Source organism: Orbicella faveolata, unplaced genomic scaffold (assembly GCF_042242905.1).
Source record: "Orbicella faveolata isolate gen_17 unplaced genomic scaffold, um_ofav_v1 contig_35, whole genome shotgun sequence".
Lineage (NCBI taxonomy): Eukaryota > Metazoa > Cnidaria > Anthozoa > Scleractinia > Merulinidae > Orbicella > Orbicella faveolata.
Window position 1 is genome coordinate 4,095,001 of NW_028301564.1, and position 20,429 is coordinate 4,115,429.

General features: G+C 38.1%; 2 protein-coding genes across 4 annotated transcripts in view; one reads left to right on the forward strand and one right to left on the reverse strand.

The window, feature by feature from the left end:
• The window catches only part of LOC110046643 (metalloproteinase inhibitor 4-like), a 9,874-nt gene extending 6,173 nt beyond the window's left edge, over positions 1 to 3,701 (reverse strand). Inside the window, exon 1 of the mRNA XM_020752337.2 lies at positions 3,282 to 3,701. Coding sequence (XP_020607996.1) covers positions 3,282 to 3,393 — 112 coding nt within the window. The 5' untranslated portion in view covers positions 3,394 to 3,701. The remainder of the gene's footprint in view (positions 1 to 3,281) is intronic.
• Positions 1 to 20,127, forward strand: part of LOC110046632 (synapsin-2-like) — a 54,665-nt gene extending 34,538 nt beyond the window's left edge. The window contains exons 6-12 of one of the 3 annotated variants that reach the window (XM_020752323.2): positions 10,313 to 10,375; positions 13,750 to 13,892; positions 14,245 to 14,319; positions 14,389 to 14,494; positions 14,953 to 15,094; positions 16,463 to 16,486; positions 18,314 to 20,127. In XM_020752323.2, the coding sequence (XP_020607982.2) occupies positions 10,313 to 10,375; positions 13,750 to 13,892; positions 14,245 to 14,319; positions 14,389 to 14,494; positions 14,953 to 15,094; positions 16,463 to 16,486; positions 18,314 to 18,420 (660 nt within the window). In that variant the 3' untranslated portion in view covers positions 18,421 to 20,127. Of the gene's footprint in view, positions 1 to 10,312; positions 10,376 to 13,749; positions 13,893 to 14,244; positions 14,320 to 14,388; positions 14,495 to 14,952; positions 15,095 to 16,462; positions 16,497 to 18,313 lie in introns of all 3 variants that reach the window. The other 2 variants (XM_020752325.2, XM_020752324.2) reach the window with 2 other exon arrangements.
• The last annotated feature ends 302 nt before the right edge of the window (positions 20,128 to 20,429 follow it).

Sequence of the window (20,429 nt, forward strand, 5' to 3'; positions counted from 1 at the left end):
CGCTAGGGTTTCATCCACAGACTTGAAAGTTGGAACCACCTTGTACAGCATACTAAACAGTATCACATGAAAGTACTGATCAATAGCTTTCATTTGAATGGTCACATGCTAGGGTTTCATCCACAGACTTGAAAGTTAGAACCACCTTGTACAGCATAATAAATAGTACCACATGAAAGTACTGCTTAATACTGAGTTTTTATTTGAATGGTCACACGCTAGGGTATCATCCACAGATTTGAAAGTTAGAACCACCTTGTACAGCATACTAAACAGTATCACATGAAAGTACTGCTTAATACTGAGTTTTTATTTGAATGGTTCCTCTTAGCTTACAAGATGTCTTAATAGGCATTAAAGCTTCAGAATGCCCCTTTCTAAATTATTTCTTATTGATAGCCAAACTATATCTAACGGATTGCAGAAGATCTGAAGTGCTTCCAAGCTTGGCTTAGCTGGGTTTAAGATAAAGATGAAAATTAAATTTGAAACGGAAAAATATATCTGCACTAAGAACAAAACTTTGGATCAATTTAATAAAAAATGGTGGACAATTTGTCCTGTGTGTAAACAATAACTGTGTTCTAACTATTTATTTTATCTCTTTCTTTGTAACTTTCTATTGCCTTTCTGATTACATTTTACAGTATGTTTAAGCTAGTATTGTAAGTTATGTAACAATATTGTAAGTAATGAGTTATACGATTTAATTAGCAAGTTGTGTTAGTAAGTAATGGTAGTATTTGTAGTAGCTGTAGTATTGTAAGTAGTGTAAGTACTCTAATAAAAGAAAAGATAGTGCTGCTCAAAAGCTTTTATCTGAACAGCTACATTCTCGAGTTTCAGTTACAGACTTAACAGACCAGGGTCCAAATAGTTAAGAGTCACATTAAGTAATTCTGCTGCACTATATAAGAAAGCGCTGCTCAATAGCTTTCATCTGAATTACGTAATGAGTTTCATCAACAGGCCTAAATTATATAGCACCACATGAAAGAACTTCTAGTTAGCTCTCGTTTGAACAGCTACACGCCAAGGTTTCACTCACAGACCTAATGCCCGGGTCAGAGCCGCCTTAGTTTTGCAACATAAATGAACAGTACCAGTACATGAACGAATAACTCACTAGCTACCTGAGGTAGTCTTTCAACACAGACTTGCGCCCTTATAGCACGCTTAACATTGCCAGTTAACAAGATTCATTTATCAGTCGTGTGCAGTGAAATGGCTTTGAAGTCAGCCCCGTGTTGGTTAATACGATAATGTGGGAGATGAAAAAAGAAAAGGTTTTTAAAAATGTACAATGTCTAAAGTAATTGTCCACAAACTGCAGCGTCATAAGCTATTTTTGTCTTTCTTTGCATAAAAACCTGACACCAACCTCGTGTTATTACAGTGTTACAAGTTTGACGTAACTGAAAAAGAGGAGAGGAAGAAAAACATGCTACAAAATCTCTAATACTATTCTATATGTTCACTTAGTAATCTGTTACTTAGACAGTGCCGTTTTAAAATCGCAACTGAATTGGATTGTACGAGCTAATCTTAGACTGGGATTACAGCATTGAAAAACATGCGAGACGCGAGCTAAACTGCAAGCCAATGTGAAATAATTTAACTGAAATTAGTAATGAAAGGTTCCCCTGAGGGCTACCCGATGACAAGGCTTCCGTGTGTAGAATTCTTTCCACTGAGAGGCGGTATTGCTTTTTTTTTTTGGCTAATTTTCGCCTCAAAGAAAAAAAAAGAAGGCGATGATAGTAGAAGGTATAATATCATTACTCATTCCTTGAATGTGTCATGTTAACCGCTTCGTCCCTGTCGTATTTTCTGTTGCACGCGACATCTGACTTGCGATGAAACTAAAATTAGATCTCTGATCGCGAAACAGCCAAAGGGCAAATACAATGAAGGACACCCGTTGTGTGTTTTCTATCCACAAGCGAGGAATTCCGTTTTCTTGTCTTGGTTAGGCTTTTTCCGCCCGGTTTTTAAAGGTTTTCTTCGATGTGATTGACGGCGTTCGATGCAAAAGGACTGAACTAATGCTAGCGTGACTTAAGCACAATCGCGTGACTGAAGAAATGTCAATTAGAAAACAAATGCAACATGCTATTTTCTCCCCATTCAACTTGAATTACGTTGAATAATCAATAGTATGTTTTTCTCTCTCAGTCATTATCTTAGGGTACGTTCTCTGGGAAAAAAACCGTTCTGGACAATGTTAAAAACATTTCAAAGTTTCGAGAATGCTGCGTATTTCATCACCCCACTACCGCACAAGTTTCCGGTGTATGTTTTTCCTAAGTGGCCCTTATACGATGAGGGCAAAAGGTCTCTCTTTCAATATATATTTATCATGACAATAAACCCTTGCTAAGAAAATTCCTATTTGTTGTGTCTATTGTCTGAAAAAAACTTTTACCGTTGGTCTCTATTTGTTTTTGGTGCAAAATATAACCGCAACTAAATGACCGCCCCGAAAAAATACGAATAGATTATCGCACGCGTATCGATGTCAAATGTTCCGAGATTTGTCTGGACTTATCCCGGAGGGTCCCGGAGATTTGTCGCCAAGTCATGCACTCGACGACATTGTTTAACCTCGATATCACTGTTGTTTAAATATTTCTCCGTTGTTGAAGCTTTCCGTTCATCAACTGTCTTACTGTGAGAGTGGGGGAAATGCACCAAAGCCGGTGTTGTGTGAGATAAGCGAAACTGACTCACTGAAAAAAAGGGACAGCGAATTCTTGTATTTCCTCGTCAAATCGTATTAGAAACAATAGAGGTATTAAGTCCACTAATAAAAAGATCAACTCGCGCCTCTTAAACTGATTTCGTGTCTAATACCCCCTACGGAAAACAGCTTTAAGCCCTTCGGCTTCGCAATGCAAGAACTGAACGACAGCCAAAAAATGTGTTACTGTATTCCGCACGCAATCGAATGTTGAAAGTAATAAACACGTTTAAGTGATTTTAATGACACCTTCACATCTTTGAACGTTTCAACAAAGCTGTTCTCGTAACGTTTCGTTCATCTCGGGTTTCATGGTGAAATGCACCCGGACGAAGAGCTGTTTTTTTCGATAAAATCTCGTTGATCTCTGGTAATTTGGAACAAGTGGGCATGAATGTCAAAAAACTACATCGCTGCAATCGATCAACATGCTTCTGTGAAAACTTGTTGTTGACTTGAAAGGGGTTCTTCAAGCATGCAGGGCTGCACAACAAGGTTGCTGCGATGTTTCAAGAAATTTAAAGAAATGAAGTATACTCACCGAAAGCAGAGTTGCAATATTCATTTTGCGGATGACTCGGCAAACACGAGCAGCAACGACACACTGAGATGAAAGCACTACACAGGAAGAACGATACGAGAAAAAAAGCCATCGTGTATTTCGCCAGAATCACGCTTCCAAAACCCACTCGCTGCGTGTGGAACCCAATGTCGTTTTTCACTTCCTTGCAGCGTCGAAAGCCAAAAGGTGTTTATGCGCAATGGACAGGGATTTTTGCTGTTGTCTCGCCGGTGAAGGTCGTTTTACGCTATCGCTCTGAAATCGGATACTGGTGTAGGGCGTCCACAAAGGATGAAAAAATGCAACCCTTTTCGAGAACCCGTGATGTCACCACGCATTAAAAATACATTTCAATGAACAGGACAAAGTCACGCCTGACAAGACCACACGGGTCTTATTTTGTATTGAGTACGAGTAGGCTTATTCCCATTGTGTCGGCTTTTCCGGGTGAAGTTCCAGTCTTAAATGGTAAGGGCAACGGACATAAATTGAGTTATCCAATATACACTGCTTATTTTAAACTATTTCTACTTTGAGCGGAATATTTCTGCTATAATATCGATGTGTTTATATTTATGTCGCATCCAAGGGCCGCTCGAACATAACAAATTAGGCAGTTTCTGACAGCGTCGTTTGTTTTCTCTAAATACGTCTCGAAATATTTGTATTTAATTTCTACTTGTCAACTTCTTCTTATCATTATTTTAGCGTTAAAAAGGAAACTGTTGCTGTGGAATTTTTAGGAAGTCGTTCGTGACCCCTTGCCAAGGACGTGTTTAGATTGTCTTTTCCTGAAGAATTAAAAATATTTGTTCTTAATTCAGCTGATAAGGACATTTTTTGCATTTTCTCTGACGTTTTCTAAGTGGTTTTATACGAGTACACGTAATTTTACAAGGATGGCTTTATGGATCATTGTCCACTAATTTCCTGCTTGTTTCTTCTAGTCGCATATTTCTCTCGTTTTCACCTCTTTACACTTTCGTATTACTTTTAGGAAGCTATAAAAAAAATTCACCAGTGATTGAAAGCTTGATTGCAATCTAGCTTGGAAAACACATGTTTTCAAAGCACCCGAGCGTTTTTCACTCCGTTTAAAACTGAATAAAAATCGTTAACTCTTGTAATACTATGATATAAATGACCAGGCGGAATTCATTCTAGAAAATTCACCAAACCTGTTAATTTTCAAGTGGTGTGAATTTCATCACATTATCACAGTCATTAGAAACAGAAAGAAAATATTTAAGTGAAGGAAGGTAAAGAACTCAATTCTATGCGTGTGGTACTCGATTATTTCCTTAACGTAGGAGGGGTTTGAGCACATGCTAGCGGTTTTTGCTCTTAAGTAATTGCTAGGAATGTTTGCTTTTGAATTTTGTATCTGTTGATCACGATAACTGTAAAACGGAAGCTATAAGACTTTTTTTTTTGCGGTTCCGCGACGCTGAAAAATGCTTCGAATAACATTTCTTTGTATGGTTGTGGTTTTAGTATAACTTGTGTCTTGAATGGTATCAGAAAAAATGTGTAATAGTTGTTGTTGTTGTTGTTGTTTTTCATAAAGCGAGTTTGGTTCTAACTCGTTATTTTATCCTTCGGTTACTAACGGAAGTCTAATTTCGTAAAACTCTACTATTTTGTAGGATTCGTAATTTAAATCTGGGTTTTTCGTTGTCTTTTTCTCTGAGTTCCTTTATTAATTGCGCTTGTATTGGTTCAATAATAGTTCGGCTCTTTGCCAAACATTTATTCGGAGAGTTCCATCTATAAATTGCTTGCAACGACTGCAATTTTAGATTACAGGGGATTATGTCGGATTAAAAAGTGCTATGCCAGAAGCCTAAAGATTTGTAATACTTAGAATGATTTACGTCTCTGCGGCAAGCGAAAATGAAATGCACAGTTTTCCTTAGAAAGGGGTGTGGTTAGGAGAGCTCTAATCGACATCACTAGCTGGCCATGCCTTGGTTAAAATATCATCGTTTGCCGTTTAATTCAAACGCCACATTTTTCGGTATCCATTAGTTGACCACCATTAATCGATCTTTGTTATCTTATCCTAAATAATCTTTATTGGAACTTGTTGCGGTAAACCCTCCCCAGTTATGTCGTATTATTTTGTTATCATTTGGTACCTTATCTAACGGACGATACAATTACGCTCAGCTTAACCCAAGTTAGCTTATTGGCTACAAGGATGTTTCTTTTGATTCAGTGTCAATTATTTAAGGGCCATGCACTGAAGAAAGAATATTTAACATACCATTCGATCTACAGTTCTCATTAAAGCTACACTGAATAATATGCAAAGATCCGATCCCCAATATTTTTAAAGAAAATCCTGAAGATGTTTGGGGTTAATAACCTTTTGGACAATGCTTGCTTTAAAATTAAAGTCAGCGTTTTTTTTTAACAGAACGCTTTAATAAAAGAGTATTAACTATAAATTAAAGTTATTATCATGTGCCATGAAATTTGGCAAGGGTTTTTTTTTCCGGTTTTTTTTTTTATTATTATTATTATTTGCAATTTCGAAAGGGCGTCTAATTTTCGATAGAATTCAGTTGCGCGATCTCAGAAAACTTGTCAATGCATCTTGAAACTCACACAATACATTTTAGTGTGACGTGTGTTTCACGAATTCAAAACTGTTTTATCTCCTTAATAACCCAAGAGCATCTCGCGGTTTTCTTAATTCCGGGACGCGCCATTTTGAAAAACCCGGTTGCAAAGATGGCGCGAAATATTTGCTTGCACGGCGGGATTCCAGATTCCAATTTTTTTTGTCGATTAGTCATTCAAAGCCAGTTTATAACCCGGGGAAAAGAGTTGGCAGGTCATGTTGGAAGGATGTCGCTTTTTCGGGAAAGCAGGTTGCCAGTTTTCACACTGAGTTTTCACAAGGACTCCTAGTTTTCAGTTGTGTCGCCGAATTACATTTGTCTCGGCACGGTTAATGTTACGTAACTGCTTGTTCTCTTGTGGGAAATCTGCGAATGCCATTGAACGTTTTAGCAACCTGTGTTGGAGCTGTGGAACGATGAGATCACAGTGTCGGGACGTCAACATTTTAAAGCCACTATGCAATTCACTCGCCGATCTTTTCAGAAGAAATTTGTCTGAGCAAAAGTTCGGTTTAAAGAAGTTTATTTAACAACATTCCAATTGCGCCATTCTAAGTCCACCCACTAAAATCACACTTTGAGGTCTGAACCCTGATGCGCCGAACCAGGTCAACCACGGTGAAAGAATACCAAGAAGAAATCCACTCCACTTGTTATGTCAGGAATTACATCAGATTGCTAACACTCTCTGTAGGAAATACGATGGACCTCCCTGGAATAAGTTGTTCCACTGTGTTTTGTTAAACACACATCTTATTTTCTTAAGACGTTTATGTAATATCTTCAATCTGGGTTCAGTATTTTTATCTTCATTGTAGCAAGTATGATTACTAGTCATATTAGTTTACTCGTAAATAAAACACCGCGCCCTGTATTTATCTTTTAATTTTACAATACAGTTGGGATGTTCAGAGTAATATAATTAACTTAAGTTAAAGGTACAATTTTACAATGATAAGCAAACCCAAAATAACCTTAGAAATTCCATCTTGTGTAAATCTCTTGCAAACATGCAGAGCTTGACTGACATAAGACAACAATGGTCTCATTTCTGTCCTAAAGAATTAGTTTCATCCTATTGAAACTCATGCCGAAATCTGATCAATCTTTTTTGCCGGAGGGAAGCATGCAAGTTATTTCGTGCTTACCATTGTTGACCAAGCTTTTATTTTATTTACCTAAACTGTTTCTTTGTTTATAAAACGGTGATCTAAAATTGGGCGATGGTCAAACGGCCCCCTTCCCTCCCCTCCCACACACCCCTATTTTTACCACCACTACATCCTTTAATGTATTTCTTCACTTGTTTAATTAAACGAAAGAAGCGCCATGGGTACCTAAAGCCAACAAAAACATGATTTGCATATGAAAGGATACATTGGTCATATATTGGTCATTTTCGTAGAAGAACAGTGATATATTTGCGGAGTACTTTTCCGTGGTATCATTTTCAGTGGTAAAATCCGTTTTTCGTGGGAAAAAAGCCTCAATCATTAATTCGATAGACCGCAAAATTTAACGTCATTATTGTTTGCAGCTTAGCAATCCCTAAGAGATTCAAAAAACAGTGATGTGGAGGGCACGTTTTGGGAACTTGAAACCGAGAAGATAGCAATATTGCAACTGTCCATTGACCAACATGGCGTCAGATGACGTCATGTGCACTCAACAATTTTGTTTTCCAAAGCTAAACTTTTTTCGAAAAACACGCTGCCATGTTTTTAGACTGCCAAAGGCTTATCCACAGAGTCGAGTTCTACAAAGGTAATGTTGACATCTATAGTGGTTCCCTATGTCGACTCTATAAATTCATTTTTACACTTTGCGCGTGATTTTGGTTTGTAGAATTTTTCACTGACGGCCACAAAATCCCGGAGTTCGCATGAAACGGCGAAAACATTCAAAAAATAACAAGAATGACATGATATTAGTTCGAAATAAAATGCGGAAGTTTGCTGAAATGAAAACTAATACAGGAATGCCCTTAACCAATCTTGTCCTTAGAATATTTTAATTGAATTCTCGTTTTGATTTGATTTCGTGCATTTTTCTCGGCCCTAACTGTGTTAAGGTCGCTTGCTTAATTATTCTGATCTGTACTGCCTGCTGTTGCGGCAACGTATGGAGAATTAAGAATCATGATCACAAATAAGATCAAAGATGAACATGAACCCTTATCATAGAATTGAATTTAGCGCACTGAATCAGTTTAACTTTGAGGAAAGAATTCTTCGCGTGGTTTGTCGTGTTGTGCATATTATGCGATAAAAAGTCTTCGAATCTCATCATGTCTCTAGTATCTGAGCAATGCAATTACGAAAAAACTGAAAAGCACGTACACTTTACCAGTCTTAATCTAACAAACTATTTATTTGATATGTGTTTAATTATTCTTATACTAGTCTCTTATACTATTTTTTTATCCTAAAATAAATGAATTTAATTAAAGGACATGTAATTAGTTCACTATATTTTGCCCTTTCCACTTTCCTTTCACCGCACTTTATTTTTAACAATACTGTTTTCACATCATCATCGTGAAATACGCAAGGTCATACGTCATTTAAGGTAGTCACTAATTATAAATATCCTCACCGACATAACTTCAGCTACTCGTGCAATATGCTTTGCAGCCCTTAATGTCTGTATTGTCGATGCGGCAAAGCAGAATTTTGATAGCACGACTGACTTGTTCCGGCTTCACTTTGAAGTTAGGAAGAATATATTTAATTTAACTCTTAAATTGATCGACGCCCTTGCAGAAGCGATAACCAGTACAGAATGGCGTCGACAGATTAGGGTCGAATATAAAAATTTGGCCAAAGTTTTAATCTAGAATGTTCGTCATAATGAATATAAAAAAAAATTCAAGGACAGAGTCGTTAATTATTTACTCGTAGCTTTCCTCGGATGCTACAAAACATTACCAGGGAACGCGGAAAGAGATCGGAACAGATTCGTCGGTTCTTTCGGAGCCTGCGCGCCCCGCATTTCGCCACAACCGAAAATCAGGTTCTTTGGGAGAATAAAAAGCTCGTAAATATTGAGTTAATATTGTTTTTGCAATAATCTGACGCCACCTAAGTCATTAATTAATGAAATATGTACTTATAAGTATTGGATCATTGAGGTTTCGTTGAAATTTAGACCTTTCCATTTTGAGTGACTACACGGTCGCCTGTTTTAGCATCAAACATATTTCATGTTATGGAAAATCCAGCGTGAAAAACTGGTTCTTCAGAGCAGTTTTTGACAAATGGAAGGAAACCATTGCATTTCACTTCAGTTTTCAAGTTTAGCCAGGTTTCCCTCTGAAAATTTATTAACAAAAGCTACTTAGAAATGGAAATCTTAAGAGATTACTCTCTATATTTAGTAATATCGAACCACCTTTGCTTGGCCACCCATTTTGTGAAATCGTAAGCTACAACAGAAGGTGTCAAGCACTTACAACAAATGGGCTGCAAGAAAGAATTCGAAATCCTAGAGTTTCACATGTGGTTTTGTGAGATAGTGGGAGGTTCAAATGTAGTCATTTCAACTGCGCATTATTCCGTAAGTCGAGGAAACGTTAACTGTACTTGTTAAAGTCTTCAGTGTGGAAATATGATGCAGTTCTTTGATCTTTCTTTCCCAACTTTCGCAATCTTGTCATAAAGATTATCTTTCTTAAAGTTAATCCATGTAACCTAGGATATGAAATAACTGTTTGCGCAAAATCTTGTTTAAATTCCCAAGTGGTTTTATATTCTGAGACAATCCATGCACTTTGTTATATTAGTGGTGGCTGCTTTGCACATGCAACCTGTTCGAGATTGGGCCGGTTGAGCAGACAAAATGGTCACGATATTGCGTGACGTTGGTCGCAACATTTTCGGGACACTTAAGCCACTGCCAGGCACTGCCCAGCTTAAGTGGCGGACCATTTTTTTTTTTTTTTGAGGTTGGGCGGGAGGAAATTGCTCAATTTTCAGGGGCATTAAATTTTTATCTCACTTTTAGATTGGGCATGAGTTTGTATTGGTGGGCAATAGCTTGCGCAAGATTTTTTTTAGCAAAATTATGATAGCTAGTAGAAAACGCTTGCTCGATTTTTTTTCCCCGTGGCTCCCGTTGCACGATTTTTTATTTTCGGCAGTTTTTGCTGTGCATGAATTTTGTTTTTTTCTTGGAAAAAGGAATAATGGTCTGTCCCTAATAGCGTCGTATGGCTTCATCAAACCTGTCATAATTTTCACAATTCGAATTACTTGCTGCCTAAAAATGCAGTAGTATTGTAAGGAGAATTGGAATGTGATCATCCTGCTTGGGAGTGAATCTGAATTTTTCAGTGAAGCTTGACAAAGCATGTTTTATATTTCTTGTTTTACCTTCTTGTTGCAGCTAATTACCCCCAAGTTTCCAGTTGTGGTGAAGGTCGGCCATGCAAATGGTGGATACGGCAAGGTAAGGCTGTCAATTTTGATGAACTTTACCTCTGAAAATTGGATAATATATTGCATCAAACACAAAGGACAGTGTTTGACTACTTTCCAAACACCGAGAGGAGAGTTGAAAATACGACGCGCAGCAGAGTAATATAATAACATAACAGCTTTATTTACTCGTACATTTTACAGGTTTTATATCAGCGAAATGTAAATACAGAAAAAAAAGAAAGTGTACTCTATGAGTCTGGAGACTGAAGTAACCACGGGTTTTCTAGTCAGTCTCCAGTTATTATGTTTGTATCGAGATTTAAGAGAAAAGAAAACTATTAAGAAAATGAGATATGTACGTAAAATTGAGTATTTTTGACGAACTTCGAGATGTTTGGAAATGTGGTCCAACACTGACTGTCTTTAGTGTTTGATGTAATCTATATCACATGAAATTTGACGTAATATAAATCTTCTCGATCGAAACTAAAACTAAGGAAAAAAGGAAGAACTCTACCATTGTAACTCCAAGAGTGCTGAACTTCGAATCAAAATTATTTGCGAAAATTATTTTTACTATTCTGCTTTCCGTAGTGCAAGATTATTTTCACCGGATAGGCTCCCCTGGATGGCCTTCCGATACCAGAAAAGCTGAAAATGTGAAATTTTTTTTTTCACAATTTTTCAACCACGCGGTTTCTTTGACGTCTCTTTCCTGATCGTCTGTTGGTGCGTCTTTCTCGCTTCTTATTTTGCACAATCTTCACTGCTTTCAAATTATCATTGATATTTTGTCGATTTTGTCGCAGACTCGACGATTTTGCAACGTTTCCTGGGAAGGGAGGGGGGTGTCTAAGTGAAATGGGTCAAAAGATTGGTTTAAGTGCTTAAACAACTGTTGGAAAATATATAGATGGACATTTTGCGAAATTGTTGTGGAATGTACATTGAAATAATAATTATACAACTATTCAATTACTCTCAAGGAAATGACATCATTCGTCTGTTAATTTACACCGGAATATGGTCCCGTTATACCGACAATATAAAATGTCCCACTTGTCTGAAAAACACGCGACGGTACGCATGCAAACCACCGGCCATCTGAAGAGCAAATTCTTTGTATGCTCAGGAAACAAGGCGAAAAGGGTCGCTTTGTGTGAGAAGAATTTTGCGGTGAAAAAGAATAATATTGAGTCTCGCCTGTTACAGTTAGATGTATCGAGAAGCTAAAACTTGTTCACCATTTTTAGCTTTCATTCCAAGACGTCTGCCGTCCGATTGTGGCGCGACAATCCTGAAGTTATTAAATCATTGCTCTATCTTCTTATTAAACTTTGTTTTCCAAATAAAGTTGTAGACATTCTCCGTCCGGGCGGTACTTTCATCCCAGACTCATCAGTTCGAAACTTCTGCTGGTGTTTTCATACAACGTTGTTAGACTTAAGAACATAAACATGGCAAAAAACACTGCGTTTCCGCAAGAAGACTTGTATGTAAACCAGTTACCTTTAGCCTGTACTGCAAATTTGACTATTTTTCTAAAATATCTTCTTTGTTACAAATGACAAATGAACGGCACCAAATGAAAGGCTGCTTGTTAAAGAATTCATTTGAATGATCTCTCAATAGGAGTTCAGTGAAGGTTAACCTATCAAAATCTAGAGCCATCTTGCCGACAATGCTAAACAGTACCACATGAAAGTACTTCTCAGTAGCTTTCACTTGAATGGTCACACGCTAAGTTTCATCCACAGACTTAAAAGTCAGAACCACCCTGCAGCGTAATAAACAGTACCACATGAAAGAACTGTTCAATAGCTTTCATTTGAATGGTCACACACTAGGGTTTCATCCACAGACTTAAAAGTTAGAACCACCTTGAACAGCGTAATAAACAGTATCACATGAAAGAACTGCTCGATAGCTTTCATTTGTATGGTCACACACTAGGGTTTCATCCACAGACTTAAAAGTTAGAACCATCTTATACAGCGTAATAAACAGTACCACATTAAAGTACGGCTCAATAGCTTTCATTTGAATGGACACACACTAGGGTTTCATCCACGGACTCGATAGTTTTTTTGAAATAGTCGTTACACAGAAGCACTTCCTTCACAAACTCGAACATCTTATCAAATGCTTTCAACAACACGAGATTTCACCTTGGAAACTGAAGGATCAGTAAAGATCTGATTTCGCTCGTCCACGCGTCTCTTTCGGGTGTCATGATCAATTTCCTGCGTGTGATTAATAGTGTCTCTTTCGGACAATAAGACAAATTCAATTTCACGAAAGGAAGCTAGAACTCAAGTGCATGAAAATCAATCTAAAAAGAATCTGCCTATCACTTTCAATTCACGGCTGAAAAGATCCAATTCAGCCAATTGTCTCAGTGCTGAGTGGACTTAAATCCAGCAGTAAAAATTCCTCTGGGTGTTTTGATCATCTTAATATACCATAGACTGCTTGTTATTTAGAGGTTCTATCATTTCTTAGCCCCACCTATATGCTAACAAAGCAAATATTTCAGTCATACCTCCAGATATATACCATCCAACCTTTCCTTATGAGTTTACTGACTTGCTCATATATGGAGCATTGAGCTTCAAGCATTGAGCTTCAAAAACTAATAGCCATTAGTTAGTTCGCATTCGAAGCTCTTCAGATTTTTGAGGTTTTATCAGAGTCGCTTTCTTGCATTATATCGCACATCAGAGCATTTAACTTCTGTCCTGTCAACTCTCTTCAGCTCCATTTCAGGAAGAAAAGAAGAGAGACCCTGGGAACGAGACTGAGTCGCCTAGTTCCCAGGGCCACTCTCTTCTTTCCTCTCAGAATAAAGAGAGAGTCTGGGAACGAGGTTATTCCCAGATCTGGGGCCCGTTTTTCGAAAGCCGCGGCAACTTTTCGGGCCCGCAAAGCCATTTTTACTTAATCGGTATTTAAAGACAGAGAGGTGTATACGCCTGAAAGTCCTTGTATGAAGGGAACCTTTATAAGAAATAACACGCAAACTGCGGTGATAAACATGGCAATAAAACGCATGTTAAAAAACAAAGTTCATTTCCTAACGGTCACTTCTGAAGATGTATGTTGAGACATACGAAACGTCAAGTAAATGAATTTTGTTTTTTAACATGCGTTTTATTGCCATGTTTATCACCGCAGTTTGCGTGTTATTTCTTATTAAGGGAACCTTTGTTCATATTAAGAATATGTGCATAAAACAGCTCTTTAGTCATAAGGTTGGAGATTTTGCTACGGCTTTACGGGTGCGAAATCTTTTCGGGACCTTCGAGAAACGGGCTCTTGAGAGATAAGTCCACCCAAAAACACTTTCAAATGCTACTTATAACCGGTTTTGTACGATACCTGGGTTTTTCTCTTTTCTTTCAGGTCTGTGTGCACAACCATCGTAGTTTCCAGGACATCGCCAGCATTGTGGCGCTCTCGGACACCTACGCCACAACGGAGCCGTTCATTCCCGGAAAATGCGACATCAGGATTCAGAAAATTGGCACCCACTACCGTGCGTTCAAGTAAGTTCTCATACATTATTATATTCTTCTTCGATGTAGACTGCGAGCGGCGAGGGAAGAACGCAAACCAGAAGCAGAGGCTAGCGGCGAAACCGCAAGCCGCGAGAAGTGCAGGCATCGGAAGACCGCGCTATTCGCGGTTAGTGGCCTCGCTGCTCCTCTCTGTTCGTTTGCGTTCTTCCCGCGGATTTTCAAGCAAGAACGAGACTGCTCTCAGTCTATCTTCGATGCAGTGGAAGACTAAGAGCTGCTTAAGAGGTTACGAATTTTTCCCTGTCAAAAAAATGTCGTTAGTACTACATTCCAAAAATCCATAGTATAAAAAGTGCTTTTTCTAACATTCTGTCTACAGGCGAACCTCCATTTCCGACAACTGGAAAACTAACACGGGTTCGGCGGTGCTTGAGGAGATAGCTATCACTGACAGGTATTAAAGTTTCCTTCTGTTGAAATTGATTTTCTCTGTGTCGCCGCTGACTTTATCTTTGTTCTCCAGATATAAAAAGTGGGTTGACGAATGTAGCAAGCTGTTTGGAGGTGGTCTTGACATCATGTGTGTGGAGGCGATCGTAGGGAAAGACAATAAAGAGTATATCATTGAGGTAACGTGCGAATACAAGAGGTAGACTTAATAACTGCGTGTATTAAATGGAGCAGTGTGTAGTATTTAGGGAATTCATATTTGTCTCATTTTATGGGAGGAAAAATACCATTTAAAATACCAGATGGAATAATATTATTACTTCAAAAAGGAGTTGGCAGAGGCAAAATTGAAGATACGAGTTGTCGATCCTCGTCTTTATTATTCAGCCTAACTTCCTAATAGGTTTTGTTACTTATACAGTACTGTTCTACAAAATCAAACCATAAATGGTAGGTTTTCCGTGATTTAAATATGGTCGTAAGCTTCTCAAAATCGTACTTAAAATTTCGGCCTTAAGGTTTTTGCACTGTTAACACCAGCTTTAGCTTAGAACTAGTAGATGTTCGGTATTTTCGTTTCCAAACAGAGAGGCAATACCTGTCCCGCGCTTATTGTTTTGAACTTGGTCTGTCGTAGGTGAATGACACAGCCATGCGACTTTTCAGTGACACACAAGATGAAGACCAGAGAAGGATCGCTGACCTAGTGATCGATAGAATGGAAAAGCAGTATCCACCGACCTTAGAACCCAGTACCGCCACGGGCGCCGCGCTGACAGGTAACTGAGCGCACTGGTGATGAATTCTTAGCTTGTATAAAAATGTAACTTACAATTTCAAATTGGCAAATATCATGTCTGGAAAAGAACTCTATCCAGCACTCAAGGTTTAACTGGAACATCGTGCGGTTTTCAAATAAGTAGTGTGAAACAATTTAAAACCAACTTCTCAAACTCATTAATAATAATTAAATTCTTCAAGTTTAAACAAAGGAAATCACGACCGTGAAGGTGTCTGGATATCTGATCTTAATTAGCATAGATTTTAACAATTTTATTTCTCCGTTTTCTCCATAGTTTTAGTTTCGACTGAGAAGATATATCAAACACTCAAGATAGTGTTTGACCACATTTCCAAACACCTCGAAGTTCGGCAAAAATGCTCCGCCGCGCGTCGTATTTTACATACATACTTTATTGTTACCTCCCCAATGGGGCTTTTCAGGAACAATTACTTAAATTACTGAGTTACTAATAACTACACAATCAAAATTAATCAAATTTAAGAAACATTTACAACATTATCTAAACTTTGTAGTCGCGAAAAATACTAAAAAATAAATGAAGTTTAGCGAGTATTTACAAAATTGTCTAAAAGCTTATTCTTTAAGATACGTTTAAAAACTTGAACTGAACAGCTTGATTTTAAAAAGGGGTCTAAATTGTTCCAAAGTCCAATAGTTCAACTCTCTTCTCGGTGTTTGGAAATGTGGTCAAACACTGGCTTTCGTGTTTGATGTATTATGTTAACACATCTGGCCAATCTCAATAAACGCAGATATCGCAATGAACCAATCAGAAATTGGGAAACTGTAAAAAGTGCGGGAAAATATTGGAAAACATGGAACCCATTCTGAAAGCGGTGGGATGCGTCAAACCAAGCTTCGATTGCTATTCAATTTGTCCAAGATTAATTGAAAAAAAATATCATGTTTATTATGATTGGTGAGAGAATGATACAATTTATGACCAATTGTAGGACCTTAGCAAGCTATCGCAGAAGCTTTCGGCGAACTTGACTTGTAGCGAGAGAAAAGCAGTGCTTAGTCATTACCGACGAGAAAGTGTTACAAAACAAACGAGGATCTGTCCCCGTGGACCACAAACTCGCTCTCTCAGGCCAAGTATTTTCTTTCGCGAAAAATCCAATGTGTCCACTACCATGTCTAGCTGTTTAAACGGGTTAATAACCAGGACAGAACACTGCTGTCCAAATCAGATCATTTCATTTTTTTTTTCTTATCTTTTGCTTCTTTTAAATAAAGTGGATGGAATCCATGATTGAATAATAGTAATTCATCTTTGGCTAATATTACTCTTTCTATTTCTTCCCTCCTCTGTCTTCCTCTATCTTTCTCTGTCTCTCAGCTGACGCGGTTGGTGGTGGTAGTGGTAAGTAGCGGTGAGACACTTCTTCCTTTCTTTTTCACTTAAAGGAGCTACTTCAGGGTTTGCGCATCTTCAAAGGTTTAGCCTAATTTTTTCAAGTTCGTTGTTTGTAATCCGTGTTAATCTTCTCCATCCTTAACCATCCTTGTTCCTTTATGGTTTATTATTATCTCTTTGCTGTGTTTCTATCTTAGTGAACTGCTATTTTCAGGTTTCTTGCAATTTAAAGGTAATTTTGTACGTGGCCAGAATAACTCAAAACACCGAGACTGAGCCCCTGTAATCTCTTGTCGCCTTGTTTCACACGCATGACGAAGATGTCTTAATATAACTGAATTCTACCACCACTGATTAGGTGGCGTATTGTTTCTCAAACACTTTCTTAGTAGCACTATCACTTTCCTCTTTCTAGTTCTGTTTTCATATTGACAATTTACGTTAATAAAATCTTGTTTCAGTAACACGCACTAAGATTAGATGGCTAGAAAGCTTGCATCAAGCTAGAAATACGGTTGTCACGAGTCTACACATCTGTCACCTTAGAGTTGCAACATAATAAAGTTTAAAGATGACTTCTAGTCGTACTGCACGCTCTCCAGGTTTTGTTTGATTCATCTAAGACGTCACAGAATGTAACTTCTTGCAACTTCATGAGGGAAATGCGAAGCTTCATGTTAACCGTCATTATGAATGCGAAGCTTTATGCTTCTTTCTTTCTGAAACGAAACTAGATGAAACAACTTTGTAGCTGTAGAAATCAAAGAAACAGTTGGATATAAGAATTTAACGTGCCACAAAGATGAGGACAGCGGTTCGTAAAGAATAACCTCGATTTTCCATCGAGTGAGACTTGCAAAACTCGAGATGCTGAGACTGCGCCGTACGGACTGGAAATCATCTTTAAACTGCCTCTTTCTGTTTGCACTCGAATGAGTAGGGAGAAGTCAGCAGGACTCATGGGCCTCCGCGCAAAGTTCCCAGCGGTCAAGCGTGCCGCCCGCGCGTAGTTCCCGCCAAAACTGTCGCTTCGCATAGACCTCTCAAATTTTCGAAATCCTTCAGTTTTAAGTAGCGTTGTCCACATTATGCTCACAATTTTCACTGTTATGCTAATTCTTTATGCTCAAAAAATGTTACTATTATGCTCAAAACGTCCTCCTTTTATGTTCAAAATTTTTCTCCCGGATCACTCATTTTGTACCTAAAATAAAATACAATCGCTTGATATGCTTATATGGATGATTATAAATGAGTCCCAGACTCCCAGTCGCCCTACGTGGCCACGTCCGTTTCTGTCGTGAAGTCTGGGGAAGTCGATTGTCACGTATATTTCTCCACAGGAAATCAGGAATCCCAATTTCGAGATTGTACATAATTCCGATGTATTTATTTATTTATTTTCGATATTTTGACATATTTCCGGGAATTTTTCTAACTATCATGTTGGTATAATGCTCGATGCTCATGCCTCACTATTATGCTCAAAATTATGCCGGCAACCCTAGTTTCAAACCAAAAGTTAAGACAGTCCTTGGAAACTTTAGCTTTGTACGCCGCCCGTGCATAGAGGATTTCACTATTGTTATAAACCTCGTTAATCGGCACGTAACTTGGTTTAATAATGCTCTTTTTGTAACTTTTTCTGACAAAAGTCTTGCACATTTTCGCTTCAAACACTTACAATTTTTGAGAAAACAACAATTGCGATAGATATTAGCGCCGGTTTGACCGCGGTGCACTTGCAGCAGCACTCTTGTAACTATGTTTTGTGTGTGGCTTAAACAAAGGTGTTAAATTAATTAAGTGTATATATTGTTGTTCTTGTTGTAGGTGCGTTCAAAGTTATCGGGGGTCCCGGCGCACCGACAGCTTCAGAAGGGGCAACGAAGACGCCGGAGAAGAAGAAAAATGGAATGTTCAGTGGGTTTATCGATTAGTTTTCATTTATTTAATGTTCTAACGGTGTGTCTAAAGAGTGGAAACTTGTATATCCGGGGGGGACTCCCACATAAAAAGGACGGGGGTTAAAAAAAAGCGGGTTTGGTACCTCTGAGGGAGTTGAGCCTCAAAATATATATGTATATATTAAGCTGAAAAAAATATGACAGGAGATAATGTGTTTTTTTAGAATTGGTACCTCTTAGGGGTGAAGATAGTTTCAAACTACGCCCACAAAACAGGATCTTGGCACCTCTTAGGGGTTCTTTTCAAAAATTAAGACGAGCACCCCCGTCCTTTGATACGTGAGTCATCCCCCCCGGAATTATATACGAGCATGTCATTCTAGGTCTTTTTTAATTGACATGTTTCTGTTAATGCATAACTTAGAAATATTTATTGAATGAAACGCTGGACGTTCAAAGTTGACCGTTTCGAACGCTAATTCAACGCTGTAGTTGGCTAATATGAAATGAATTCGTTACTCGAAAGTCTGCTCGGAACATCTAAGGTCTTATTTATTGAAATGTAAGAAGAAATGCTTATGTATTGAACGTCCGTTTATAGAATACAAACTAAAGAAAACAACTTGAGCTTCAATATCTTCTACTCCTTGGTTTGTATGAATGCCTTTGCTGTGAATCACACGGTCTATTTCTTAGAGACTGTGTTTCCTTAATTAACGTATCTTAATTAACATTACGGCCTTTAGCAGCTGTAGCATTTCTTTATTAATTAAAATTGAATTATTTACAACCGAGGGAAACTGCTTTGTCTGTAAATAGGATAACGTATGAATCAGAGCGGCAGTCGGTGAAAAAGGCGGGAAACGTCACGTGAGCCCATTGCTCCTGATTGGCAGTGAACACATTGTCCTTGCTCTGATTGGGCAGAATGTGACGGTCCGCCAGGCTACAAAGATTTGGTCAAAGTGAATATTGGCTGACAAAGCCAAAATGTGACCGTATTAAAATAGTGAGTTGTAGCTAATTGCACACTAAACTTGAGCCAGCCAAGAGAATAATCTCTTGAGTCAACTTATAATTTATCAAGAAAGGTAGCTTCGCCTTCACGAGCATTTTCGTGATCAACTAAAGGTGATTGCGCTCTATTGACACCAAATACCAATCTGCAACGCGCTTTGGAAAATAAAGAGTGATCCTGCAAAACATAAATGCGAAAGGACGCACATTTGGGCTCTTATAAGATGTGGTCCTGATATACTGGTGAACTCTTGTTACTAACATAAACGAAATGCATAGTGTCGTAAAAGGAAATTGCGCTGGGTCTGAAATGTTTGTCTCGTGTAGTCTTGCTTGTCTTAATGGTTTTTTCAACCGTTCGAAACCTAAGACTTTCCTATTCGAGCACAAATTCCGAAGTTATAGGGGGTACAAAAAATTTCCGGAAATTCTATCCAAAATTTTTGGTTGAATGGAAAGTACTCATGGTTGTAAATGTTTTAAAAATGTATTCAACTGAACTAATGACTGGACTTATGTATAGGTAATTGAGTTAGTTTATATTTAATTATTTGATGTATTTATTTTTCCGCTTGTAAAATTTATTAGTTTTTATTTTTTTTAAAATTGTATTCTCGTAAAACCATTGTAACATTACTCTCAATGGTTGCAGGCTTGAAGGCGATTATAGACTGCTGTATTTAAATATCTATATCAGACAGTCAATAAATGACATTCCCAGGCCTTTCGTCAGGCTATTTCAGTATTACACCATATAACTCCATACATAAGGTACCTACATATGAAACGTTATATATGAAGTACCTGCCGAGCACCAATGCAAGATCAGACCGCTGACCATTAGCAATGGTGGCTCTTGGTATCAAGTTGAATAAAATCATTAGAGGGTGGGTCGGATCGACATGAAATGACTTCCTGTTTGAGGATAGGCAACCTGGAGCCACTAAACGTAGCCATGGTAACGCACCAAAGCAAGAACAATCTCTATTTGCACGTTAAAATTCAATGAGAGCTAATTTTCATTG